At 38.4% G+C, this 27,967-nt stretch overlaps 1 protein-coding gene across 2 annotated transcripts in view; it reads right to left on the bottom strand.

Moving 5' to 3' along the window:
* arhgef28a (Rho guanine nucleotide exchange factor (GEF) 28a) overlaps positions 1-27,967 on the bottom strand; it is a 74,453-nt gene that overhangs the window by 25,091 nt on the left and 21,395 nt on the right. The window contains exons 8-31 of one of the 2 annotated variants that reach the window (XM_066658516.1): positions 24,754-24,806; positions 24,300-24,366; positions 17,804-17,925; positions 16,210-16,523; positions 14,569-14,764; positions 13,944-14,061; positions 12,988-13,074; positions 10,915-10,957; positions 8,356-8,476; positions 7,836-7,971; positions 7,460-7,515; positions 7,191-7,251; positions 6,822-6,960; positions 6,435-6,553; positions 6,194-6,334; positions 5,720-5,970; positions 4,941-5,066; positions 4,592-4,709; positions 3,564-3,815; positions 3,123-3,199; positions 2,642-2,820; positions 1,373-1,464; positions 984-1,166; positions 96-370 (exon numbers count right to left, since the gene is read on the bottom strand). In XM_066658516.1, coding sequence (XP_066514613.1) covers positions 96-370; positions 984-1,166; positions 1,373-1,464; positions 2,642-2,820; positions 3,123-3,199; positions 3,564-3,815; positions 4,592-4,709; positions 4,941-5,066; positions 5,720-5,970; positions 6,194-6,334; positions 6,435-6,553; positions 6,822-6,960; positions 7,191-7,251; positions 7,460-7,515; positions 7,836-7,971; positions 8,356-8,476; positions 10,915-10,957; positions 12,988-13,074; positions 13,944-14,061; positions 14,569-14,764; positions 16,210-16,523; positions 17,804-17,925; positions 24,300-24,366; positions 24,754-24,806 — 3,326 coding nt within the window. The remainder of the gene's footprint in view (positions 1-95; positions 371-983; positions 1,167-1,372; positions 1,465-2,641; positions 2,821-3,122; positions 3,200-3,563; positions 3,816-4,591; positions 4,710-4,940; positions 5,067-5,719; positions 5,971-6,193; positions 6,335-6,434; positions 6,554-6,821; positions 6,961-7,190; positions 7,252-7,459; positions 7,516-7,835; positions 7,972-8,355; positions 8,477-10,914; positions 10,958-12,987; positions 13,075-13,943; positions 14,062-14,568; positions 14,765-16,209; positions 16,524-17,803; positions 17,926-24,299; positions 24,367-24,753; positions 24,807-27,967) is intronic. The other variant, XM_066658517.1, reaches the window with a different exon arrangement.

The following is a 27,967-nucleotide window of genomic DNA, read 5'->3' as shown; positions in this document are numbered from 1 at the left end:
TTTGCCTCCCTGTATTGTCCAGAGAAAAGTCCTTCTATTTCTGACAGTCTTTCTTAGACAGACTCCCCGTGTTTATCACTGTTTCATGACCTTACCTTAACTTGCATGTTATGATTGTCAGTTGCTGTGCTTTCATTCTGAAGCTGAAGGTCCAGGCCTTCCTCCTCTCTGGTCTCATCCTCCTCACTCCTCAGTGAGTCCGATGACGCAGATACTCCTACAGCAGGTGAAGGAGGAGGAGAAGGCGCGACAGAAAGTGGCTCCGTCTTGGCAGAGGAGTCAAGTGCAGCCTGCTCTCCAAGGGCAGGGAACAGAGCTGGAGCAGAGGAGGCGGCGCAGTGTGACGATAAAGCTGCTTTCAGACTCTGAGCTGGGAAGCAGAAGCAAAAAGTGAGAGGCGCTGTAAATCGGCAAGATATTTACATATACCCACACACGCAGACTAGAGAAAGATGAGCGTTTCAGAAGATGCTTTCAGAAAACTGCACAATGACAACATAGGTCCCTTCTTGTAAATAAGACCTCACAGCTGTATGTCCAGGTCTAGGGGCATTAATGAATCTTTAATTCTAAGAGTATTTTACATAAGGTAGAGCTCATATAATGTAAGTCAACATAGGGTGATGGATATAAAAATGATCACATCACAATATCTCAGACATTTAAAATGAGACACACATTATTTCATGATATTTTGACAAACACAGGTGCAATGGTAGTGCCACGTTTAAAAACGACCATTTCAAAACTGATCATTTTTATTCAATATTTCCCATTCTGTACTGCTTTAGATTTAATTAAACAGAATCTACAATGTTATCTTTTTAATTAACCATGCGTTTTGTCAGAATCCACAAAATGCACTATAAATGATCACAATACTGCCATATTTTCCAGATTTATACGAACAAAACTCTAAACTCCATGTCTGTAGCTTCAAAGTTTGAATCCACTGCATAACAGCATTAATGTATGTATCTTACCTTCTTTGAGTGCAGCGTTAAGGAGGACGGCAGCATGTGGAAGCTCATCAGTTCCGGGCCTCACTAGCAGCCTGGGTTCTGGCCCCACACCCCTGAGACCTGCCATAGCTGAGAGCTCTGCATAAATCTGCAGCTTCTCCTCTAGACTGGAACAGATCATCTGGTCCTGACCACACAGAGACTCTGCCAGATACAGAGATCGGTGCATGGTAAATATTCATGCTTTACTTTATTTTAACATGGTCATTTGAATAATTTGAGGGGCATATTATTTTCTTTTTACACTGTAGATGTACTACACTAAATCCTAACTGATATTATTTGAGTAGCTTGTGAGCAGACACGTCATGTAATGTACTGAGTGAGCGTGGAGACATTGAGGGGTCAACCTTGTAGTTTGTGAATTTTCTGGATCTTTGCTTCTGCCACTTTTCTCTCTTCTTCTGATTCATTTAGAGTCTCATCTTCATTTTCATGACAACTGATTAAAAAAGAGAGCAGAAAAAGAATTGGTGTTAGGTTAATTACAAATTAAAGCATGGGTATGAATGACAATACAACATCTCTTTTTAACGCCTTATCTGCATTTCCATTTGAAACAGAAGCAGGTGCTGTGAATGGCAGATGTTGGTGTGGTCTGTACTGTACTAGAAATGTTTTTCTTTTTTTATACTGTTTTTAAACACATTTCTTTTTATAAAAAACGGGCTAGGGCTGCAGTGCCCTGTACACAATGGGACAGATGTACATATGAGTATTCAGTTTATTTTGTAGAGAAAAAAATAACAGCCAAATCAAGAAAATTAAAGAAAAACAAGGAGAAATAAATTATTTAAATATCAATAAATAATAAATTGAGTGTTTATATTTCTGTTTCAGCTTTGTCCATAATACCCAATCAGATCACGTCAAAAATGGGATGTTTTTATAAATGTACATTTATTTTTACTCATTTTTTTCTCCCTGATTTTAGTCATTGCCAATTCCACACACAATCTAGGCCCCGCCCAATTACACAACACTACCAAGCTGGAGGCTAAACGCTAGCATATGCTTCTTCTGAGACACATGAAGCCATTTTTTTAAGCACCACCAACACATTATTAGACAGTTCAACACACTTGGAGGAGTACACGAACTGCCCAAATCTGACACTATGATAGTTTTGCCCTATATCAACCCCTATATGAATACAATACTGTGCAAAATCTTTGGCTTCTAAGATTATTATATATTATTATTATAGTTATCAAAATAATTGAGTATCTCTGTGTGTTTTTGTATAAAAATGTATAAGTATATATAATTTACAATAAAAATAAAAACATAGATAAAAAGGAACTTTTCAAAAGTAGTAAATGCATTGTAAAATAATGAAGTATTTATTAAACTGTAACTCTAGGTGTTGGATGATAACCTCAAATAATACTGCACTACTATGAGGAGAGGTTAAACCAACACATTCACACGGAATATCACTATTTACTGTAATAATGTTACTTGTTTTTATCCTAATATTAGGGGGGTTTTGCTTGTTTATGCTTTTGTGTAAATAAATTCTTACAGCTCAGATAAACTGCTTTTTAAATCTCATTTTCTCAGGTGCCTAAGACTCTTACACAGTACTGTGTACATCAAAATCAGATGTTGCTACCCACATCACTACAGCCTCTCGGATGAGTCTCATCCAGGCGTTGCGTTCTTCTTTGGAAGCTGTGTGCACCTCGTACATCTCGGGGCCAGCCGAGGACGCACTGATGAGAAACATTCCTCTCTCCTCATTAGCTACTTCCCTTACTATCAGCTTCTTCAGGGAAATCACCGGGGGCTTCTGGTCCTGCGAGAAAGAGGAGAGGGATTGAGGACGATTACAGTCAGAGTGCTTAGTAGGAGCTTTAAAGAAAATTAAGTCATGAATCTCCACTTGCCAACAGCCAACAAGCCCTGATCTCACTCAACTTTTCTATAAGCAGCTTAGAGCGAGCAAAACTGAGCTGCTCAATTATTGAACTGAAACACTCCCACAGACAGAAAAAGTTATTGCTTCATAAAGCCTGCTCTAATCCTTATGGATTACATCTTTCTGCGGAGAATGAATCTGCAGTGCATGTTTTATTAAGCAAGAGAATGACGACGTACAACGGTAGCAAAGATGTACTTCTGGTCCTTTTCCTGAAGGAACACTAGCAGGTCGGTCAGCAGAAGCGCCAGCACCTCTGTGAATAAACACAGAAGATAAACATTTACCAATTTTCATTGATATTTAAACCCTTGGATCAGTCAAAATGGTAAAAATAAAATTACAATATTATTAAAGATGATTGTGATTTTTTTAAATATATTTCTTAGCTATAAAATGTAACTGTGAGTGCTTTGACTGAATCTGTTTGAACTTTGCACTTTTACTAATGAAAGTAGAAAACAGACTAAAAAAAAAAAAAAAAAAAGAGTGTTCATGAAGTTAATATCTGTTTCTCTGTCCACACACACACACACACACAAATAAAACAGAAGCATAATCTACAATACCTTCCAATTCTAAAGGCATTGTTTATGGTTTATACTGTTTTCAGCATTCACCTTTCAGCCTCCCTGTGGCAGTCTTCCAGAGCAGTGGGCCACGGTGCAGAAGTGCTCTACCGCTGGCCATGTCCTGCTTACGAAAGGTGAGGCCGTTCTTCAGCTTTGCTGTGTTTTTATTCTCCATTCGGCTTAGAACTTCATTCAGCCACTGACTCTGCTCGTGCTGGCTCACCCGCAAATCCACAGCAGAGATCAACTCACGGATATGAAACAGAGCAGCAGACAGGTCGGTGTGTTCCTCTGTGCCCTCTGAGAGAGACAGAGTGAGAGAGAGAACAACTCTAGACTCCAATTTCTTTACACATCCATGCAACAACATCATGAGCCATGATGCCATTTCCTTTTCTAACCATAGTTTATTACATATTTCATTTCATTTTATTTGGCTTATATATTTGCACTTGTGTTCATCCTACGTAAGCTGCTGTAACACAATAAATTCCCTTAAGCTTTTAATAAAGTGTTATGCATTGGTGTTGAGACAGACTTTTGTCAGAAAACAAGGACACAGCTGGGTTTAGAGAGAATTGATTGGATCCAGTGAAGTTTCACACATAACTTAGCTGTCTCTTTAAATTTAGAGTCATGTTTTGTCTGGCTAAAGTCTGCTTTACACATAAGCTTGTTGGGCTTTTGCCCTGCTTGGGAAGCTTTATTTTGAACTACAGTCAGGTTTTGAGAGATTCTGGCCAGGCTGTGGTCAATTTCAGACACCTTTTGTTAGGCTAAAGTACTGGTTCCCAAAGTGGAGGGGTGCAGTGAGGGAAATGAATGAGGTTGTGTGTGTGTCAGAGTGTGGGAGGGATATGGGGGTGTAAATTATTATCTAAAAAACAGGAGGGCACTGCAGAAGGGTGGGGGGGACTTATCAGTGCTGTAATTTAAGTATTGAGTATTAATGATTTTCTACATTGTTTCTGTGTAAATGACCTCTCAAAGAACACACCATATTTGGCCACTGAGATTGGTCTGTACTGAGACTATTCTGAGAGTGTGTGTATAACAGAGTGTGTGGAGAGACCTACCTTCAGTGTACTGCAGTATCCTCTCTAACAGCACAGGGTACTTTGTGATTCGCTGAGTCACTAACAAAATGCACTCTGGGATTTCCCGCCTCTTTACCAAGGAGTTGCTGCTCTGTTGCTATGAACACAAGTGAGATAATTAGACGTAATTATTATTTCATATATTCATTTACATAAGAACATATTAAAAGAGAAAACAGATGCTGAATTTGCTAAATAGTTTTATCATAAGCATTATAACTACAACGGCCCATTACTCATTCTGATATTACAAATGCACAAATGCACAGCATGAAGTATATTGAAAACTGACTATGGCTCTAATTGAAGGCTTTAATATATGTTGTACTTTAATGAAGAGTTGAAATCTCTTGTTCTGCTGCTGAAGCTCCTTGAAGAAGCTGACAGCATCAGTGTGGTGGCTGCAGAACTCTCCATACACTTGCTTCATGGTCTCAGCATTTTCCTGAGAAAACTACACGCGCACACACACACACACACACACACAAACACCTCAAAATATGATATGACCAATACACATACAAGAGCCAAACTAGAACCCAAGATAAACATAAATTCGATAAACCTCCCACTACATAACTTGCAATTTCTTACGCAAGGACTTATATATATATATTTATTTGTGTAATGTATAATTGTAATGCAAAATGCAAAATTGTAATGCAAAAATGTTGCAAATACATTCTTCTCACTTGTAATTTTCAAACTACTTAAATGTTTGGTTATTTTATTGTTGAATAAAATGACAACAGTCATTTTTAAAACTACAAAACAGTGACCAAAAAATGACAAAAGAGCTTGTTTGATGTTTGAAGTACAATTATATCTTACAAAAACACTTTAAACCCCTTTAAAAAATTACTTGTACACGCAAAATATTTTAAAATAATTAAAGCAGTAATAATAATGATAATTTAAGCAGTAGTAGATAATGACTGATGAGCAATATTTTTTACAAACAGGATTCTGTTTGTATGCAGTGATTATACATAATTCACAAATAGTGTGATAACCCAAACTAGCGAATTATCAGTAAAAGTATGAGACTGGTGTGATGGTGAAAGGAAGGATCTTAGCTCAAGTGTTTCTGCTAAAATTATAGCCAACCTGTTGCAAGAGGATGTCCCCCACACGGTGAATGAGGTAGTTCCTGTCACTGTCCGGCTGAGCAGAGCTATACCGCCGCTCTCTCATAGTGGACAGAAATTCTCTGTGCAGGAGAAGGAGGTCATCCAGGCATGGGAAAAGCCGACCAATCGTGTCTGCATCTAGCCCCACCTCCTCCCGCATGCCCCGCCTAAAGACCTCTGCCATCACCGTCAGTGTCTGTAGGTGGTGTAACTCTGTCTGCATGAGCTCTAATCAAGACAAATTAAAAAAGAGCACATTTCAGAAGCTACACATCTTGGTTCATTTACTGTTTAGCAATATTGGTGTGTATTGATGATCTAGTAGCATTCTGCTTGGATGCAGGATAAATACATCTGAATATATGTTTGTTATAATTATCAAGTCTGTGGTCTGTTTTTCTGGCTGTTTTCGTACAAAACCCGGTCTCACAAGCTTCATCCTTCTACTTACCATAGATAACATCCTGTCTCTTGATGGTACGTTTTGCCTGCCTCTGACAGAACTGAGGCTCCACTGACAGACTCCAAGACTCTGCCTCCAAATCCTGAGCATCTGCCCCCAGCTCATTCTGCAGACGAGCATCCACAGTGTCTGTGAGAAAGAGAGAAGAAGAAGAAGAAGAAAAGAAACAGAGGACATTTGAAACGGTTCTAGATTCACTTTTGCTTAAAAGACAGCTGGGGTTCATTACCTTCCATTAGTGAGGACTCTGTGGAGGTGGACGATTCCACACTTGGCAGCAGCTCTTCTGCTTGGATATGAGTCCTCCATGAGGACGAGTCACTGTCTCCCTCTTGGCTTTCAGTAAGTCTGAAGATAAATATTGTTGATCATAAAAGACCATAAATTATTTTATCTTTCCAGGTTAAAAAAAAGAGAAAAAAGAAAAATTCAAATACATTTTCTTTAATTCTAAACCTGGTCCAAAACTTAATATTAATTTAAAACTTGAAACCAAGTCTAACCCTGGTCCTAATCCTAAGTCTAAACATTGTTACCGCTTTGGGTCCTTGAAAAGAGCTTTATAAATTAAATGTACATTTATTATTCTAAAAAATAAGGAGGAAGATTTTCTGACCTTTCTGGGACTAGAGGAACACTCCTGGAGAGAGAACATTGTAGAGAGGTCATGTCTTTCCTGTCTCGCGAGGTCATCACTGGGAGAGATGCTGAAGTGGATATTGGAGAAGATGAGGCACTTTCCCGCACAATAAAATCTGATAGAGACATCGAGAGAGAGAGAGAGAGAGACCGATTTCCATCTGCTGTTCTGCATACTTTGTTTGCTCCCTTTCACCTTGTACTTCAAATGTCAGGCCCCTTAGAGGCCCACCACAGAGCAGGTATGGTATATAAAAATGTGTGTATATATATATATATATATATATATATATATATGTATATATCAGAGAGAGAGAGAGGAGGAAGAGCATTTGTTTGGACTCACTCAGAGGGAGGGTAGCTGCTCTAGATTTCACATTTGAAACTGCATACTTATCCTGAACTTTCTGTAAAGGACAAAAGGATGAGTCAAGGCTTCATTCATGCCCCCGTTTTCCACAGTTTGCAATGTAAGGACATTATAAAGAGCAGAGCACAAGCAAAACACACACAGACCCCCTGCAATCATGTCCAAGAATGGGCAAATGTGTTACTGCTTTCAGCTTAACCATTAAACCCAAGTTCACACATGCACACATACACACAGTGGGGTACCTTGAGACACGGTGCTGCAGAGTCTTTACAGCCCTTATGGATGCTCACAGCACAGCCTAAAAATACACAATCATAATCACATCATAACATATCAGCACAAAACACAAAGACATTCATTACATAACCAAAATGTAAAAATAATGTAGATCGTAGGTGATGCTGAAGTGTGATTTAGACCCTATAAAAATAACCAGAAATAAATAATAATAATAATAATAGTAATTATGATCATTATAAACAAATTAAGAAATATGCCCAGTGAAACTGCTGGCTTGCTATTAATTACAGATTCCTTAACATTTAAAAATTGATCTAATAATAAAAACCTCATAACACAGTGTGTTTAAGGCAGCAAACATATAGCAATTTTACTTACTCGTGCAGTGTACAGTTTCTTTCCCAGCCGCAGGCTTGTCACACACGTCACACACTGAAGACCCCTGGCCAGGTCCTGCTGTAAACTGGTGTCCATTCCCCTGCTTCTCCTTGGATTCCCTTTCTTTTCCTTTCCCCTTTGAAAACCAAGAAAGAGACATGGCAGCATTAGCAGCCCATAGAGCAATGGCCATAACTGTGCGGTGTTGGAATTAGTTCCTTCTCCTCCGTCATGTGGCAAGAAAGCACAAGCTGTTGTGACAGCCAAATTTGGGCAGTTTTGGATTCAGGCAGCTGGTTAGGCGGGCGCACGAGGGGTTAATGATTAAAAACCAAGAGGCTCCAACAGCTAGAACTTGGGACTATGTGTTTGCTTTTGGGAAAGCTGCTTGGCCCACGGTTAGTCATCGCAAAGTTTGGGTTCTAAAAATCACAAGCTTAGAAATGAGAGGTGTGAGAGAAGTTTACTGAAGTTGCTATGGCAGCTGTGAATCAGACGTGGGTGATGTGTGTGTGTTTACCTTGTTCTTACGGGTGCTATACATTCGGCTCTTGAGGAAACTGAAGGTCCGGCTGACTTTGTATTTTTCAGACTCGGTCTTTGAAGGGATAATGTACCGATCCCATTCTTCTTCTTCAATTCTGAAAATATATTTTCATTATTTCAACGAGTACAATGGAATGGGGTTTAGAAATTGGATGCATTGCTTAGCAAAGCACTGGGTAAATTTAAGGTCATTTTGAACTAAAGGAAGCAATCTGTCACTTTTTGTCAATGATACATTTATACATTTTAAAATCAGCAATTATAGTATGACACCTAGTGGCATCGCAGAAGAGTCAGAGATGCTGTACAAGGCCTATTTAAAAGACTGCCTCCATCTGGGAGACCCACTCTATGCAGTGTAAATCTTTTCTAAGGCACTATGGAGTGTAAAAATGACTTTATTACTCGTTTAAACTGCAAAGAAAATAAATCAAGAGATACTGGCCTGTAAAATTACATTTATGGCCTTTTAAATGATCGTAACTTTCAATTACTCAATAAATTGTGATAATTATATGTAGATGAATGGCTGATATAATCAACCTACCTCATTCAGGTACCTTTAAAAAATTAAATTAGAACATAAATCCTGCTTTATAACAATTACTACTCTCTATCTATTATCTCATCTGCTCATCTTATATCACAAAACCATTTAAACAACACATGTTTCGAATGAGAAAATCACTCTTGATAAGTCATGCATTAATTTCCTGGCAATGCAGCCAATTAAATATTAGTCATTGCTCTTCCAGTGTAATAACACAGGCATTCCACTTTGACTGTGGGAACATTCTCAGCATTCACAACTCAGAAAAACAAATTTTGGTTGCACTTTACAGCTGACCAATTGGTGAGTAATTAAACGGTAATGTTATAGTACCAAGTTGTGTTTGGCAATAAATAAATGCCAGGCAAATGTTCATTACCCCAAAAAGGTATGATGGTATTAAAGTAATCATTCTACTTAGTTACAAAGTCACAGTGTAATGTTGTGGTGTTGAAGCTGGAAAATACACAGTTTTAATCTCTGCCTTCTACAGAGAAGACCAGGGTTCAAATAGTAAACTAGTTGTTACTATTCAGTAAGATTCAATATTAGCCAGTACCCAATAAAATAAATGAATAAAAATAAATAAAATTAATAAAAAATATACAACTTGTTACTAATTTATAATTTGTTTTATGTTTAAAGTGCAACCACAGTCCAATTACAGTATTCCAAATACTGTACAAAAGTTTGGAATCAAATTTTTTAAATGTAAATATAAAACTAACATTATAAATTGCTGTTAATGCTCATAAGTTTACATGGGGGCAGCAGCAGTAATGTTTAAAATACATTGCACGGTTCAGTACAGAATCTCTGATATATTCAGACCTCTATGTGGCAGTTTAATCCCTGTTTCATAATTTAAAGGAAAATAACAGAAGACACTATAGCACTGAAACTAATTCCAAACCTTTGAACAGCAGTGTTATTACTTCAGTGTAGTTTTAAACGTGGTATCACAAGCATGAATTAACACAGTTTAGTAAGAGTTTAGACACAGTTAAGTAAGGGTTACATATGTACAAGTGAATCCATGCCAAAGGGTGCATTGTGGGTATTATAGTTTAGTGTAGAGTTCAGGGTTCAGACTCCACAGCTGTTAGAGACATGTAAGTGGGTCAAGCTGGTGGTGGATGTTAGCGGACTGAGCCTAGGGGCGGTGTGACATACTCTTTGAGGAATTCGGAGAGTGTGAGGTGCTGGAGGGAGTCGTCCAGCTCAACATTGGACTCGTCATCAGCCGACTGAGCACGTCTACGGAACTTTAACTCCCTACAGAAGTTTAAATACAGTATTGAGAGGGCTATATCTCTTACACAGAAGAACATTTTAAAGCGTATAGTAATGATTAAATACTCCTCATCAAATGACATTTTTATTTTATTTATTTTATCATTATTACTAAAATGCTATAAATCAGTAAATGAACAATAACATTGCATTAAAATTTGGGGAGGGACTGAAAAATTGGCAATAAAACCTAGTGATCAGATGTACCCAAACCTTTGTCTCCCACAATTACAAACGTGAATGCTCCACCAGATGGTGCAATTGTGCGAGAGAGAGAGAGAGAGAGAGAGAGAGAGAGAGAGATTCCAATTTATTAGTTCTTTTACCTGCACTCAGTGGCCATTTTATAATTTTAAGGAGGTCAGGTTCTGATGTTGAATGTTTAGTTCTGGACCACAAAAACTACACCTACTTATACCACATGCACTGGACAGAGTTCAATCACTAGCTCCAACGGTATCAACAACACCTTCACTCGTGCGTTCGCTTACTGCTCCTATCCCATTTAAAAAGGTCAAGGCCCTTTTTCGAAAAGGGAAAAAAGCCATGACTTTCAAAACTACAACAGGAAGCACTCCGTCTCCAGGCAACTGTCTCGTCACTCCGTCATCTGAGAATCCTATAATCGTGCTCGACAGCACAAACAGAAAGAGAGAAGAAAAGACACAGGCTCTAGAGGAGGGGCATTACCTTTTCTCTTGTGGCTGCTCTGTTAGACTAAACGCACGCTGTTCTGTTGAAAGACAAGGGAGGGAGAAATTAATGCAACAAAACTAACTGAGCCATTCCATAAAACATACAGCATTTAATAAAAAACCTTTTCAAAAAACAAATAAAAATAGGTTCATTTTCAGCATATTTTGATACAAGTACAAAACCCACAAACATATAATATCAGGCAGAACATTTTAAAGAGCCCATTTAATGAAAAATACCCTTTCCACCACCCAGTATAAAGCATTACATCATGGAATATATTCAAAGCTACAGAAGATTATTTTGAATACATTATTCAAGCTCCCAGCACACCGCCTTTATTTACATACACCCACTATTCAGCCTACAGCAGCTGAGCCCCGCCCATAGCTCCTTATAATTAATATGCTTAAATGAATCTGACCTTATATATTTGTATATAAAAAAAACAAAGTGAAACTGAATGAGGGTTAGAGTAGAGGGGACATTAGTAATAGATTTTTGATGTTGTATCTAATTTAAGCTCATGCATAAGCAAGCATTAAGATGTCAGTAAAAACAGACCAATACTGATTGCCCACACATACACACACCTGGACACGCACACACACACACCTGGACACACACACATACACACACCTGGACACGCACACACACACACCTGGACACACACACATACACACACCTGGACACGCACACATACACACACCTGGACACGCACACATACACACACCTGGACACGCACACACACACACCTGCACACACACACATACACACACCTGGACACACACACATACACACACCTGGACACACACACATACACACACACCTGGACACACACACATACACACACACCTGGACACACACACATACACACACACCTGGACACACACACATACACACACACCTGGACACACACACACACACACACACACACCTGGACACACACACACACACACACACACACCTGGACACACACACACACACACACACCTGGACACACACACACACACACAGGACATTATGCTTGGGGTGATAATGTACATTTCCCGATCAGTGTAAACACGTGTCATCACTTGTAAATTATCAAGTAAGGTTTATTTAGACATCCCTTGAGCACAGAGAATAGTTACTGGTTTGTAACGGATGGCTAAATATATTTGTATAAATTACACTGTGTCCTTCTGCATATTCTTATAGTTATATGAAAATACACCATGAGATGTATGGTAAATGAGAAGAATTAACCACACTTGGGCTTCATGGGTGTCCATAATGAAGCTGGGAGAAGAGGCAATAGCTCTAACTTGAGCAGCTTTTGTTTTTATTATTATTATTATTATTATTATTTAAAACCTAAAACAGCAAGAAGCTGACTTGGCTGTGGGTTCAGACCCTGCCTCAGGTGTGTGTGAGGAGTTTGGTGTGTTCTCCCTGTCTGTGTTCTGTGTTGGTTTTCTCCCACAAAAAAATGTTCGTAGGCAGACCGACCGTACAAACGTGTCCATAGCTATGAGCATGGGTGGATACGTGTGATAGCTTCTGATGGAATGGCATCATGGACTGTGATGTCCAGTGTGTTCCTGCCTTAGAGAAAATTAATGTATGACTAAAATTGGCCTAAACTTCTAAGTCAAGTTTTGAGGTGGGCTCCGGACACAAAAACCTCAACTAAATAAGCTGTTAATCATATGTAATAAGCATATATAGCACAATAACTCCTGCACTGTTTAAGGTGGACCAGAAAATTGTACTAGGAATGTTAGATGTCAGAATATAACTCTTGGTCTATTTAAGGTGAAAAATACAGTTCTATGTAGAAGCAAAATCGCCAGGAAGTCTTTTTGGTTTGTTGTCAGCATTTTTCTTTCAAATTCCATTCCCAGACAAACAAGAACACCCTGAATTTCAGAGCATCTGGGCCATATTTTTATTTCTGTGCATAAATATGAAGCACACATCACACAAAAAATTAAACCCCCACACAAAAGGAAACCGCCAAAGAAGCATCATGCATGTTAAAGGCTGAAGCAGAGCTGACTGACAGTGTGTTGGGGCAGTACTTACTAACAGGATTGAGCAGAGACAGAGATTTAGACAAAGACAGAGCCTGTAGGAGAGATCTGCTGCCGCTGCTGCTGGAGACGGGGCCATCTACAGGACACAGCGAGTATTACACTACAGTACACCCCAGTACTACTAAACAGAGTAAAAACGAGGCGTGTGACAATATACAACTGCCTTCACAGTAAATTGTGGAAGGGGTGTGTCCCTCAGCTCTGTCTTACTGTAAAAGAGATTAGTTCCAGAATTTAAAGTATGCGTTGTTGTCATGCACCAACTAGAAGCTGACGATTTATGAAGATGACTCATTAGAACTAATGGCATCTGTGTAGAACAACAAAGTGTTTAAATGTGAAATGGTGATAGCCCTAAACCTATTAATACTATCTATAATAGTGTATGTCAACACATGCTTTCAGATTGAAAAAAATGAAAAAAGAAAAATAAATGAATAAAATAGGGGAAAAAAGGGGGACAAAAAGCCATGTACTTCATATCAAGAAAACGTACCTGTTGGGTCATCCATCCCTAATTTCAAATTTGAAGTGACTTTAGCCTCTGCCATTACTTTTCTACTATTCTAACAACATCAAACAAGAATGACACTGGACCTTGGCAAGAAGAAAGGAAGGAGGAGGAAATGACCAGTGCGAGTTGATCATTGGTGGATGTTTTCTTTGACATGTACGGCAGTTAAAGTGACAATATTTAGTCTTAGACTTGGAAATGCAGTTTCCTGTAATTCTACACAAAACCCTTTGCAAGGCCCATCTCGTCCTGAGAGACTACACAGGAAATGTTTCTGATGCTATCTTCTTGTGCCCTGCCTTTGTGCTGTCAGGATGAACATTTATGGAGCATCAGGAAGGCGGATGCTGTCTGGCATTTATGAGCTACTCCAGAAGGGGTGAAATGCATGAGTTTTGGAAAGTTAAACCTGACTGGTTAGATGGTCTGACCTTGGCTGAGATCAGCAGGAGAAGGCTGAGCATCTCTGATGACGCGAGAGGGCAGCAGGCTGATTTTGGGGGATGAGTAAGAATATGAACGGAGACGACTTCCCTGATCTGCAGAGTCCTGAAAAATGAGAAATAGGAATTATTAAAGACTCAAAATACAAATAGCAGAACTAAATAAAGGCACTTGCAGAAACTGGGGTCTGTAGTTGAAAGCTAGTGAAAAGCTGTTCAAGTTGAATTACAGTGTACAGCATAATTGTCAGTCACATATTTAGCCCTTGTAGAAAGTCAGGGGCTATAGAGAGTCTGAGTGCCTCAAAACCCACAGTATCCATGAAAGTGTAATTAATATGAACATGCAAACAAGTGTAACACTGGATCCCTGGGCAGGACTTGCCCCAATGATCCCTGATCAGAGTGAATGAAAGAATCAATCAATCGTGTGAATTATAAAGCTGAGGAACTTTAAAACTAAAGTCGCTTTAAAAAGACAACAATCAAAACAGTTCATTTTTGTCACAGGTACATTACCATATAATAAAATGAGTATATTTTTGGGCCTATTTATTTTTAAGCCTCAATTTCAATAGAATTTCAAAAACAAAGCATGTGTTTGTGTCTATACCTGGGAAGAGGTGTGGTTACAGGCAGAGGCGGCGGAAAGAGAGGAGATGCAGGTGAGGTCAGTGCTGTTGTTAACACTGTCCTGCTCTTCTCCATTTGGCTTTTGGTCAGAGGGACCCTGGGGGAGGGGCTTCTTCAAGAGAAAATCATCATCGTCCTCTTCCTCACTGTCCATTTCCAAGGCCACAAGATTTGGGCTTGTGAAAAATTACACAGTAAATTTACATCAATATAAAATATTATTGAACAGTCCATAAGACAGAGGCCAAATTGTTAAGTTTTATCCACTGCTTGGTCCTTTATAGGGAGAGCTCAAAAAAAAGGTTAGTTGATCTGTCAAAACAATTTTTCACACATAAATTAGCAGAGTTTTGAAATGTGTGGATTCAGGGGTGAATGTGTGTGTGCACAAAAGCCAGGAAGTGGTGTGCAAACAAAAAAAAGTCAGATTTTTAAATCCTGCGTATGCACACCTGAACACGGTTTCCTCTTTATAAATTAAAATCTTATTCAGAAAGTGTGCAGAGGAATCAGCCTCATGTTCCACCTCAATAAAACCTACTTTTACTCATAAACTGTCTTTTCAAATCATCTCATGAATATGTAAATATGGGCTTCCCCATTCATTTTCAAGTGGGATAGTGGAGACAATGGAGGACCGAAAGACAAAAAAAAATAGATAAATATATTAAATAAATAAATTAATTATTTTTGGAAAATATAAAATTCTTGTTTTGGAAGAAGTCAAGGAAAAATGTGTTGTTTAGTGGCCTTAATAGTGGCATGCAAACTTTAAAAATATTAAATATGTAAAGCTCATTTAAACAAACAAGGATTAATCGCCCTTTCTTAATCCTAACTTATACAGACTGAAGTGTGAGGACGGTTTGTGTGTTTACTTGCAATTCTCTATCCTACCACATGATGTCAATTCGCCCTCTCTCTGCAAAGTTTTACCAAAATGTAGACATGGGTCAAACTTCACTTTAAATATAACACTCATCTTTACGCCAACTATTTCTTTATAAATCTTAGTGTCTGTGTGAGATGTTGTGCACAGACCCCTTTTAGTGCATACACAAAAAGTCATATATTACATGCCTTATATACAAAACAACACCCAATGTAAGTATGCAAATCACGATCGATCGATAGATCAATAACTAGTGTAAAGACTCTTCTCAGTCCCAGCAACCAGATGGTATAACGACCTTCCACTGGCTGTACGAACAGCAGACTATCTTGCAGTCTTCAAACGCAGACTGAAGACCTATCTATTTGTGACCTACTTAAGTAAGCACTAATCCAAGTGTACACCAAAACGTTATTGCCTTTATACTGCCCATAACCCCTTTCTTTCTTACTATGTTTTGTTCCTTCTCGATATCAGCACTGGCCCTTGTTCTGGCAGCGTCTGAGCTCAAGGAGTTTGGACTCAAACCTATTTGTACTAGCTAGGATACACATTCTGTCTGAACACTAAGCACTTTTGTGAGCCACTCTGGATAAGAGAGTCTGTTAAATGTTGTATATGAAAATGTATACATTTCAATTCCTGTTGGCTACTTTAGTGTTATAGCACTGCTGCAGAACTAAAAAAATAAATAAAAATCATTATAAATGAACAGACAGAGATAATTACCTAAGTTCGTAAGATTCTGGCGGTGACCCTGCGCTGTTGTAGGTCAGATCTGTTGAACGGGTGTTGCGAAGAAACCTGTCGAGCACCAGTCCTACCGGGGAAGTGGGTGAAAACTGATTGAAAGATGGGGAGAAAGGGCGAGGGACGACGGGCTTTTCCTTCGGCCCCTCCTCTTCTTTGACCGGTGGGGGACTGTCCGTTACCCCTGGTGATGAGTTCTCTGTCCCGGACTCAGGCCACAGCCCACTGTCCGTTCCAGAGCTGTCACTGGTTACTCCTCCAATGCTGTACTTCTTGCTGAGGTCATCACCCTTCTTAAAAGAAAGAAAAATAGAGAAATTCAATGCAAACTGATACACAGGGCGACGCCTATGGATTTCCTTTTTTCTGCATTTGAAGCAAGAGGGGGATTGATCTTCTCTTGTCTCTCAAATATTTTGAAAGGTTCCATAGTTACCCTCTGTGATAAAATATGCTAGAGTGCTTTTAATAGACTTTAGTGCTACGTTCAACACAATGGGTATATACAAGTTATTCTGCAGCACTGATTTAAGAGTGAGAGGTGGGGTTATTTTGTGGATTCTTTCAGAACACCCCAGATAGTGAATATAAATAAACAGCTTCCAGATTGGAGGGTTTTAAATAATGCTGCACCACAAGGATGTGTTTTATCTCATGTGAAATACAAATAGTTTTACAATTAGAGAGTCTGTTTTTTACTTAAAATGCATTTAAATAAGTAGACGCTACAGTGCTCCTGTAATTACTAAATGACAAAGAAGGGTACACAGAGACAGATCATGAAGCATGTCACCACTTTCCAAAACAGGCATCAACTTAGTAATTTGGTAATCAATAACGGTAGGATAAAAGAGATGATTTTTGCAGTAGATGGTATTGTGGTTATCACCAACTACTGATGGAAAAAGAGGTAGTTGGCTGTTTCAAATATCTTGGTAGAGTTTTGGACAGCTGCCTAGGTTCTGAGGAAAGGTTTGAGTTCACATATAAGGAACTCTAAAGTGGCTTTATCTCATTACAAACAGAGTTTGAGGTCAGTCAGGATACTGTAGAGCTATCACTCTCTTGTTGAATTTTCTTGTATTTTATTTATTTATTTATTTTATAATATGAGCATTTGGTTTTTGGAATTTGAGCTGCATGGGTGTATGAACGCTTATGAGAATAATGAAAATGTAAGTTTTTTGTGTGTGTATTTTTGTAGGTGTTTAAAGTTTGTCCGTGTTTTAATGCCACGAGTGACTAAAGAACTTCCACACTGTAGATAATATAATCTATCCTATGCTACAATTTTTCCAAAGTTTTCCTCTACAAGACTTTTCCTTTAACTTCCCCCTTCCTTATTTCGTACATCAGATAATGCCATTAGGCATTTCCAAGGCATATGAATAAAATAAAAAAAAACAAAAAAAAACAGCTGTCTATTGAAATGCACACTGCACATTTTCCCTGGAAACATACTGGTAGTGTATCTTTTAAAGTACACAACTGGACATTAAGGCCATTGTTTTACTGGCAGTATACAGCTGTAGTGCGCGCACACACACACACACACACACTCAATTAGACTTACACAGAGAGGCAGCTGTGGGAGTTTTCCACTGCGGTTGAGCATGGCGGCGAGTCTGGCTGCAGCGGTCTGTGTGGAGTGAAGCTGGAACTGGGAGCAGGAGTCAGCAGGGGAGCTTGACTTCTCTGTCAAAATAACACACACACATACGTCTCTCAGGGGTTGCCTAGTTCAATGGAAATTATGATTGTAAATTAAATAAGATGGAAACAGAAACAACTCCTTTAGAGCATCTGATGCACAGAACAGTTGTAGCCACAATTTCTTGGGAAAATATTTGTGTGCATGTGTTTATGAGAGATTATTACTAAATTATTATGTCTCCCACCAAACCTTTGTTTAGAAACAACCAATAGCTGAGAAACATTAAGTGAAATTAAGTGGAAGAACAGACAAAATTTAATAATATAAATTATGTCAATGACATGTAAATGATGGTTCAATTGCTGGCTTAACACTATGTATAAACTACATTATGGCACATGTATATGGCAAAATGTTTCAAAAATAACTAAATGACATATGTGGGTGGGTCGGTTAATTACAAGAAAAAAAAAAAAAAAAGAAAAAAAAAGTTGAAGAGATTCATGTCAGGATCAACCGTAGCCAATCACATGCATCCTGATGTCATTCTTTGCTATACCGACTTCTAAATGCTTAAGAAATCCTGTCCATCCAAGGGCAATTTGCATAATAACCCAGCACAGACACGCACATGAACAAAATGCACTCATACATTAAGTGTAATACTTCTCCAGCCATTCACAACTGTACTTAATGGGATCATTTTGAACGCACACAAAATGCAGGGGATTACATCCGCCTTGTGCACTACTATTAAAAACAGATGTCTATGCAAATTTAGGCAGTGTACTTGCATAATCCCAGATCATTTGTCCTTCAGTGCTATGATATTAGACTTTTGTTAACTTCTACAAATATTCAGATATCAAATTTATTCAGAATGCTCATGTCTAAAAAATACAGTCAGTAACTTTGTGCAGTAGTTCGAGGGTGTGTGTGTATATATATATATATAAGATGGAAACAGAAACAACTTCTCTAGAGCATCTGATGCACAAAACAGTTGTAACCACAATACTTCGGGAAATATATTTAGATGGTTCTATATAAAGAAGCCCTCCTCCTTTGAGTCAATGATGAACGTGTTTAAAGTCCTTCCAACAACAACGGAACGATCTGATCTTGACGTCAGTGAAATTGATCCTCCACACACACACACAGACAGAGAGAGAGAGAGATTCAAAGCCAGCTAAAAATTTTGTCAATAAATCGAAGCCCTTCACAAGAGACATGGTCCAAGGTGTACAACAGAAGTACAACAGAGCAAACAGCTAGATGCTTATCTTAGCTAGCAAGGAAATTCAAGCAGACTTGGCAAATGGGACGATCTGGAGCAGCTGCACATGAGCCTAAGATCACCATGCTCAAGCCTAGGCAGGCATCAGTTACAAAGGAAAATGGCATTACAAAATCTACCCTACTCCAACTCTTCAACTATAAGTTACTGACTCCTATAAAACAATGCAACACAATAACTAAACATAATTTTACATATATTTCTCCACCATCCCTTAACTCTGTCTCTTAGTCTCTCTCTCCCTGCCCTTCCCCTCCCTCATTACCTGGTTTTGGTGGCCTTTTACGAATCCTCATTCTGGGAAAGGAGGGCCAGGAGTAGTTAAACGGAGAATCCGAGTCAGAGTCCATGATTTTTCTTTGGCTTGTTTGTTTTCAGTTCAGGAAAAACTAGCCAGAGAAATTTTCCTTGGATACAAAACTAATGACAATGCTCCAGAAATGCAAAAAAGTAAAAATCAGTCTATGAAAACTGACTCCTGAGGCTGGAGATAACAGGGAGATGGAGACAGGAATGAATAAATGTGCGTGAATGTGAGAAGGTACACTGTTTCGACACATTGGACTCCCACTCTTTGATACAGGGTAAAGATTTCAAATCACTTTTTACTGGCACTAGAGAGAAAGAGGAACTTTTTTTTTAATAAACAAGGTGTCTGGAAGAATCCAGAAAGGTCAGCCAAGGTTTAGGAATCATTAACTGGCTGATGCTAATGAAGCCCCAGGAGGTTCCTTGGACATGCAGGGGGTCGAGAGGACTAGCATACCAACACACATACTTCACACACATCTAATATGCAAATAAATTACTTAGACAGCAATTAGGGGGAAAAAAAAGTAACAGTCTTAAATAATTCCAACAAAGTCTGAGAAACCTGAGAGACCTATGCCTGGGCTGTCATGATTAGTCAATACATCAAATGAATGTGTTGCTCTGTTGATCCAAGCATCTGATCTGTGGTCCGTTCTGAGAACTTGAGGATCTTAAACTCCTTAAACCTAGGAATTACCACATTGGCTGAAGTCAATGTGCATTACAGCGTTTAAGAAAACAAAGCATTAAAGACATGTTTTGAGTAAAACTCCATTCATTTAAATGGAATACGAAACCATGAGCGATTTCGTACCGCATGTACCTTTGGAGAGAATATTTTGTGAGTTAAATTGAGTATAGAGTTCAAGTTCAGCGAATCCTGAAATGCGAATTTGCAATGAACTGATAGTGTGGAGCTTTTAAACCAGTACTACATCAAAAATGCAGAAAACACAACAAAATTGATGACTGCTTGCATTATGAATCTTTCAGTCATGCACGAGCTTAGAATCTGAAATATGTGCTTGCCAAATTATTTCTCAACAATTGTATAAAAGACGTACAAAGCCTGTTTTATTTGTTGGATACGCTATTGTGTGTGTGTGGTTATTTTTGTTCTTGTTTATCATTTTAAAATACAAAGTCTTTGGACTTTTACTAGATTTACAGATCAGTGAAGGCATCAAGAAATCAAATGATCTGCTAAATAATTTAAAGTATTCTTTTATTTATATTTTATAGTTAAGTCTAACTTTTTGAATGACTATGTTTGTTTAATTTTTTTTAATTGATCAGTAAAGTCTATTTTATTGGCTTGCCTTTTTTTTGAAAAACTAGATTAGTCAATTACTTGTAAAAATAATCTGAAGAGTAGTTGTTCGCCAATTTAAATCTGCAGTGACAGACTTGGTGATAATGTAGTAATGTAATAAGCCTCAGTGCCTGTACTCTCCACTAGTTCAGCCTTATTGGAGGCCTCTTGATGGCCCAAAGTCAACAGACTGATAACTCCAGCAGACCCACTCTCTGCTCACAGGGTCCACCATGCTGAAATTACATTACAGCCGTGTGTGTTTGTCTAAACTCTCCTCTGCATGTGGTGGGCTTCCTGTCTTTGCTGGAAAGCAATACATTCATGAGTTCTTACAAACTCTGAAGCAGGATAAACTGCCCAGGTACCATACAATCAAACGTTCAAAAGTTCAGAATCTATCTTTAATATAAACAAGTGAATTTATTAAATTATTTTAATAAGGTGCTGGTCTTTTCTGTCTAAATATTTTAAATTAAATTTTTTAGACATTCCCAGAAAAATTAAATAATATCCTGAAAATCAAATGTCTACATGGACATGCTTTATATTTTAAAAGTGGTCATCATCAAATCAGTGTAATAATTAAAACCCTATTACAGTATGACATTAATCATTCTACAAGTTATTATTGTTGCAACACACACTACAAACTGAATACTGAAAATTCTACTAACTACAAAGTATTCAAATTCAGATTTTTAATGAACTGGTGCATGAGTGACTCCAAATTTTGAATGGTCGACCATGTACCACGACAGGAACCTGATTCAACAGAGCAGCTCTGTGTAGCCTTAGCCCACCAAAGTCAACGAAGAGAAACAAAAACTTCTCTTGAGGAAAGACAGAGCCAGAATGTTGGAAGTGTTAGCAACGAATGCTAAGAGTGTCTGGACGAGTGTGTTTGTGAGATCCTCCTGAGATCAATTTCCTCTTGGAGCTGGACGAAAAAAGAGAACGCTTCAGGCTCCCCGGCCGAGTCCCAAGCTTACACCTTCGTTTCCAGCCCTCTTTCCTTCATTGCTGTTACTTCACTGCTTTTATTCCATTTTTCCTCGGTACCAGTCTTCCAAAGTGAGGGGATCCAGTGAAAAGGAGTCGTAAACTTTTAGCACTTGTATAGAAAAGCATGTAAAAAGAACACATTCAGCACTGAAACCCTCCAGTGGAGTCTGCCTGAGAACTGAAGTCACAACCGTTTAAATCGCTTTCACAAACTGGCCTCCAGCTCCAAGTATCTCCTCCCCAAGACATCTCCTTCCAAACTGTCCTCCCTCCCTCTCTCCCTCCCTCCGTGTGTGTGTGTGTGTGTGTGTGTGTGTGTGCGTGCACACATGCACTTGTATTACTATCTTTCTGAGGAAAATGTCAATAAAATGGGAAATCTGATCTAGTATTAAAGGAGACAAATAATGAAATGATCACTAACACATTATTTTGAGAATCTGAAGCTCATATCAACCCACAAACTGTCAATGGTTGTTGTGATCTGCTGGGATATATCATATAAAACGAGTCATTCTAATTCTGTGTTGCATCTTGTGTAGAAAGCAGGAACTCCAGATCTGTGCCATGTCTTCATTTCTACAATCTACGCTCCTCGCGCCTCGCCTTTGGTTCAAACAGAAACTCTTTCTCAAAAAGAGCTGAAACTGGTCGTACTGAACAGGTCTGTTAAGACAGGGTCAGATAAGTGTTGTGTTGTTTGATCCTTGAGGTATTCCCACCAAAGCATGCGGTTTTATTAAGAACCAAGAACTGTGTTCACTTGCAGAAAAGGAGGTATATGTCCCTTTTAATAAAGCAATGAAGCAAGAAAGATCCTGTGTTGCAACAATATTTCCAAATTGAAATTAGGTTCACGGTAAAAATCAGTCGATTTAAAAAATGCGATTTAAATCACAATTAATCAAACTCGACACCACACAGCCCCCCAAATAACCTTTTCATTTAAAAAGCTGTGCAATTTGCAATAACTACGTTCAATTAAGGTCAGTTATTAAACCGTAATTCAGATGTATTACTTATTTAACTGTAGCATATTTGTTTTCTACACATAATACACATAATAGCTGTATACATATCTTTAGTGACTGCATAGTAAATATTGGTTAATTGTGAAGAATGAGTTTAGACAATGATAATTCAACTGATTTTATGGAAATATCAGGAAGTATGTGAAGTTTTAGACTGCTGGTTGGGCCAGTACTAGTATGTAAATAAGGATGGTATGATCTATACATGTAAAGTACCACTTGGAACTGGCTTGGAACCATATTCATGTTACTGCTCCACCAGGGTGTGCTAAACAGTGCTTTGCATAAAAGACATAATATGTCCTTGTTTCTTTAGAACACTTTTTACATGTTTGTCTTCCAAGAATAATGTAGGACTGATTTTAGTTTTAACTGCAGCGATGTTTATTTGAAGTAATAGAAAATGAGTCGGAGTAAATGAATTAATGAATTCAGGGAGCTACAATAATAAATGTCTCTGTGGTTTATATATTGTGTTTGCATTGTTGGCAGACCTGAGGTGTGTCTGTGTGTGTGTGTGTGTGTGTGCGCGCGCATTGGCAAATTTTCAGTCTCCACTCTCAGCAGTAAAAAGAAAAAACTAATAATAAATAAATACAGTCAAGCAGTCTTGTGCTCCCCCCACTGCTTGTTTTAAACAGACCCTCTTTTCTTACAGTCGTCACCCTCAACAGCTTGCAGGAAATTAGCATCTGCACAATTCTACATCTCCACAGCGACCAGCGCTCTCCAGCTCAGCATCCTTACACTCTCTACTGTGCCTTGTTTGAGCATAATTGGCTGAGTTTTTGTGTGCTTGTCTGTGACAGTGTGTTCACGTGTGTGCAGAGTGTTAAGAGGTCATGCAAAAAGAAGCCCGCAGGCTTATATATTTAAACCCTACAACTACTGGCTTATTATACAGTGACTATGAATTATGAAACTTAACACACTCACGGCCCGAGGCCTGCCAACATAACACCCGCAACCTTATAGCCGCCAGAATCGCAACTGCAACCTCAGGCATGCCAGCGACCTCATGCTCACAACCTCAAGCCTGCTAGCAACATACTCAGGCTTGTCAGCAACACACCTGTAACTTTAGGCCTGCAGAAACACACTCACAAACTCAGGGCAGTCAATATAACACTTGAACTCTTAGGTTTAACAGTTATGCACTAGCAACCTCAGGTCTGCCAGTAGCATACTCTCAAACTCAGGGTATACATTTGTGCTCCTAGGTCTGGACTGAATAGCGTTAAAAACGTTTAATACCCATGTACCTCTAATAAATACCTTTAATTACATAAAACGAAAAACAATAATGTGTTATACACATAATACAATGTGATTCAGGCTGGGCTGGAAGATCAAAAGGCAATGAAAATAAAAATGTTTGGTGCTATTTTCAATGGTACTTAAGTTCACAGTCACATGCCAAGCCTTAGTGGAGTAAGAGATGAAAAGATAAATAGATACCGGAGTTGCATGTAGCAGGACTCTCATCGTCTTCATCCAGAGAAAGAACAAGCTGCTCTTCAAATACCTATAAAAAAAAATAAATAATCCTTATATGGACTTAACAAAACAACAATAAACCATGCAGTATTTTCAGTGTTTTAAAATCTATTAAAGTATATATATGATGTGTTTACTTTAATATAAAATAAATTTAATAAAATATTTAATATAGAAGCATTCTGTGGCAAAATTGTATATAAGACACATACAGCAAAAATATAAAATGATATAGCTACACATATAACAATAAAGTCATATTTTTAAATGCTTATTAGACATTAAAACATGGCAAGATTTATAAAATGCAGATAAAAGCATCCACTTCTAACTGTAAGAGAGATGAAGAGACTGAAACATGCATTGTCATTTAACTAATGCAATTTACTTCATAAACAGCCACCCAGACACTTACGCTGTCCACCAGAGCGGAGTCCTCCACACTCGTCCGGCTGATTAAATCTGCAACTACAATCAATCCATTTCACAAAATCAACATCAACACCAAGTGTAGAAAAGATCATAGAAATCTAAGCACAGATATCAGATAACAGAAAAAATATATACATATATACATACTGTAATAGGGTTTTATATCTGTAAACATATAAACAAAAAGTATATATAAATCTGAACTTGTTCTCCAAGTATTGAAGGCAATGTGTTTATGAATTAAGAACAGATCACAGAAGGCAGTAAAGTGTCTGTCTCTCTCTCTTTCTCACACACACACAGATTTGGATCGAAGCCAGAGCAGTAAAGCAGCAATTGCTATGGTTACCAATGACAGGAAGCTTGTGTGCATTAAGTGCAGGAGATCTGGGGGGCTAAATCTGCTTTTGCTGGCAACACAGCTCGATGTTTTGTCCTCTTATGTTTTTCTCTCATTCTATTTACAACACCTTTTCCACCACCTGTGGATACCTGTTTTAACTCGTCTGTCTCTGTTCTTGTCACATCCAATGATGGGTAAAAATATATCCCTGGCTAACTATATTCATTTGCTCTGTTGACAAATAAAAAGTAGAACATTCAGTTCTGTGAGGACAGTCCATGCAATCTCCATATCTCCTAAAAGCACTGTCAAGAATATAAGATCTAGATTCTATAGCAGTCACACATGACCCTATAGTCATTGCCAAGTGTGTCCCATAACATCACAACTGTGTTCTCTGGAGTGATGAAGCACCATTCATTACCTGTTGGAGGAGTTAGAGTCTGTGATCCAGAACTAAGTACTCAGTATCAGAAATGCTCTTGTGATAAAACGCAATAAAATCCTCCAAGAAAGCTTCCACAGTAAAGTTTAAATCTTCCAAAGGTGTCGAGGATGTTACTGTAGTAATTAGGAATAAACACCCTACTGATAACCATGATGTCAGAAGAAAAACCGGCCACCAGTTTGGTCACAGTGTGTCAGACAAAGTGCTGTTTAACTGAGGGTGCTTTCACACATAGCTTGTTTGGTCCAGACCTACAGACTTATCACTTTGTTTGGAATCAAATTAGCACAGGTGAAGTATTGCTCAAACCACAGTCCGGACCCAAGGATAGGTCTGTGTCAATAATTATATTGTTACCTATATCTTATTAAACATGGACATTATATATTTTCTCATTAAATGCCACTGTATCTATTATTATTATTTTCTTCAGTGGTATAACATTATATTAAATTCATTCATTCATTCATTATCTGTAACCTCTTATCCAATTCAGGGTCGCAGTGGGTCCAGAGCCTACCTGGAATAATTGGGTGCAAGGCGGGAATACACCCTGGAGGGGGCGCCAGTCCTTCACAGGGCAACACAGACACACACACACATTCACATCTATGGACACTTTTGAGTCACCAATCCACCTGCAACGTGTGTTTTTGGACTGTGGGAGGAAACCGGAGCACCCGGAGGAAACCCACGCGGACACGGGGAGAACACACCAACTCCTCACAGACAGTCACCCGGAGCGGGAATCGAACCCACAACCTCCAGGTCCCTGGAGCTGTGTGACTGCGACACTACCTGCTGCGCCCATTTTATTAAATTGACAATAATATTTTATCACAATTATTTGTGGGACAATAAATCAATCACAAATAACGGTTATTGTTGCAGGTCTGCACAAGGACCAAAATCTGGTCAGAAGATAAGTGGTGGTCTGGATCCAGGTCAAATTAAACCAAGCCATGGTTCATCTGCTGTGTGAAAACACATTTTTGGATGGCTGATGTATTTAACCAGGTGATTCATTACTCACTCTGTTCACTCCAAAGAAGAGTAGAAAATAGTGATGCATAATATATCGGTAGGTAATATACAATTACCGATATGCTGATATGTGGATTTTTTTTTTTTTGTTATTGTTATCCTTCCGATATTATACACACCCATGATAATATTGAAAATGCAAATAAAGAGCTGGTAATTATGTAGCCTAATCATTGCATATAATTCTGTATTAGATCCTTTATAAATTTAACCTGCCCCAAAAATACATAGTAGTGAATAGTAGAACTGAATCTGTTAATTTAGATGCACACTCATTTACAAATCAATCAATGTGAGACGCAGCTCTCTACAGGACATAGGAATATAATGGAAAGTTCTTAGGCCTGCTTACTAAATAGCAGTGTGAAATTAAAACTTACCAGAACAAACGTATGCAATGTAAGAAAACACAAATCTTTGTTCAGATCTTGACCCAGACTTTCATGTGTGAAATTGCCCCGAGACTTGATAATCAGCATGTTCGTTGGCTTATGGTCTTATCAATCAATACTGATATCTAATTACATTGCCACACTGTCCAGGCCTCTTCAGATCCAGTCTTTCTTAACTGTGTTTGGTATAAACACCCCTCCGCCCTGAAATAACCCGCAGGATCCACATCCTTCATTAACAAAACAACAACAAATAAACAAACCAGCAGCACCAGCCCTCATCACAAATATGATTTAGTCTGATCAGATCTCATCTGTTTATGATGAGGACAAAAAGACAGATGCTTCAAGTGTTTTTTTTTTTTCCTGATCAGACCCCATTTGTTGATTGGTGATTAAAAGAATAATTTCTTTTAATAACACATTGAATATATTGGTAAAAATAAATAAATAAATACGAGCCAAAACAAAATCCTGGTGCTTCTCTTTTGTGATCAGTTTAAGTAGTCTGACGATATGGGTTAGAATGAGTCTTTCATACAAAGATGGTAGGTACATTAGAATTGCCCCGCCTCTTCATCTGAGCATCTGATATGACAGCGCTATAATCACGTTTATGTGAAAGTGTACAGATAAATAAAACACACACAGTGAAAAAATAAAAAGTACTGATTAAAAATGAAGAAGAAATAGTACAGAGCGAAAAAGGCCTAAAAACCAAGCTTTTGCTCCTTGCTTCTCATTCCTGGGAACTCACACTTCATAGTAAACAGAGGCTCATTCTGGAGAGGATCCAGATAGGCCCTTCTGAACAGGGCCAACTACCACACCCCATATGCTTGAAGTAAGGAACGCATTGCTGACCTCTCACAATAGATAAAGTAGCCTACTACAGTATCAGAATTACTACTGATGGTTCTGTAGATCAATATATTCAGTGAAGAGCAAGCAGAGACAAGGAATCTACCCC

Source organism: Hoplias malabaricus, chromosome 2, assembly GCF_029633855.1.
Source record: "Hoplias malabaricus isolate fHopMal1 chromosome 2, fHopMal1.hap1, whole genome shotgun sequence".
NCBI lineage: Eukaryota > Metazoa > Chordata > Actinopteri > Characiformes > Erythrinidae > Hoplias > Hoplias malabaricus.
The sequence above is the reverse complement of the archived record's forward strand: the minus strand, read 5'-3'. Positions and strand labels throughout refer to the sequence as shown.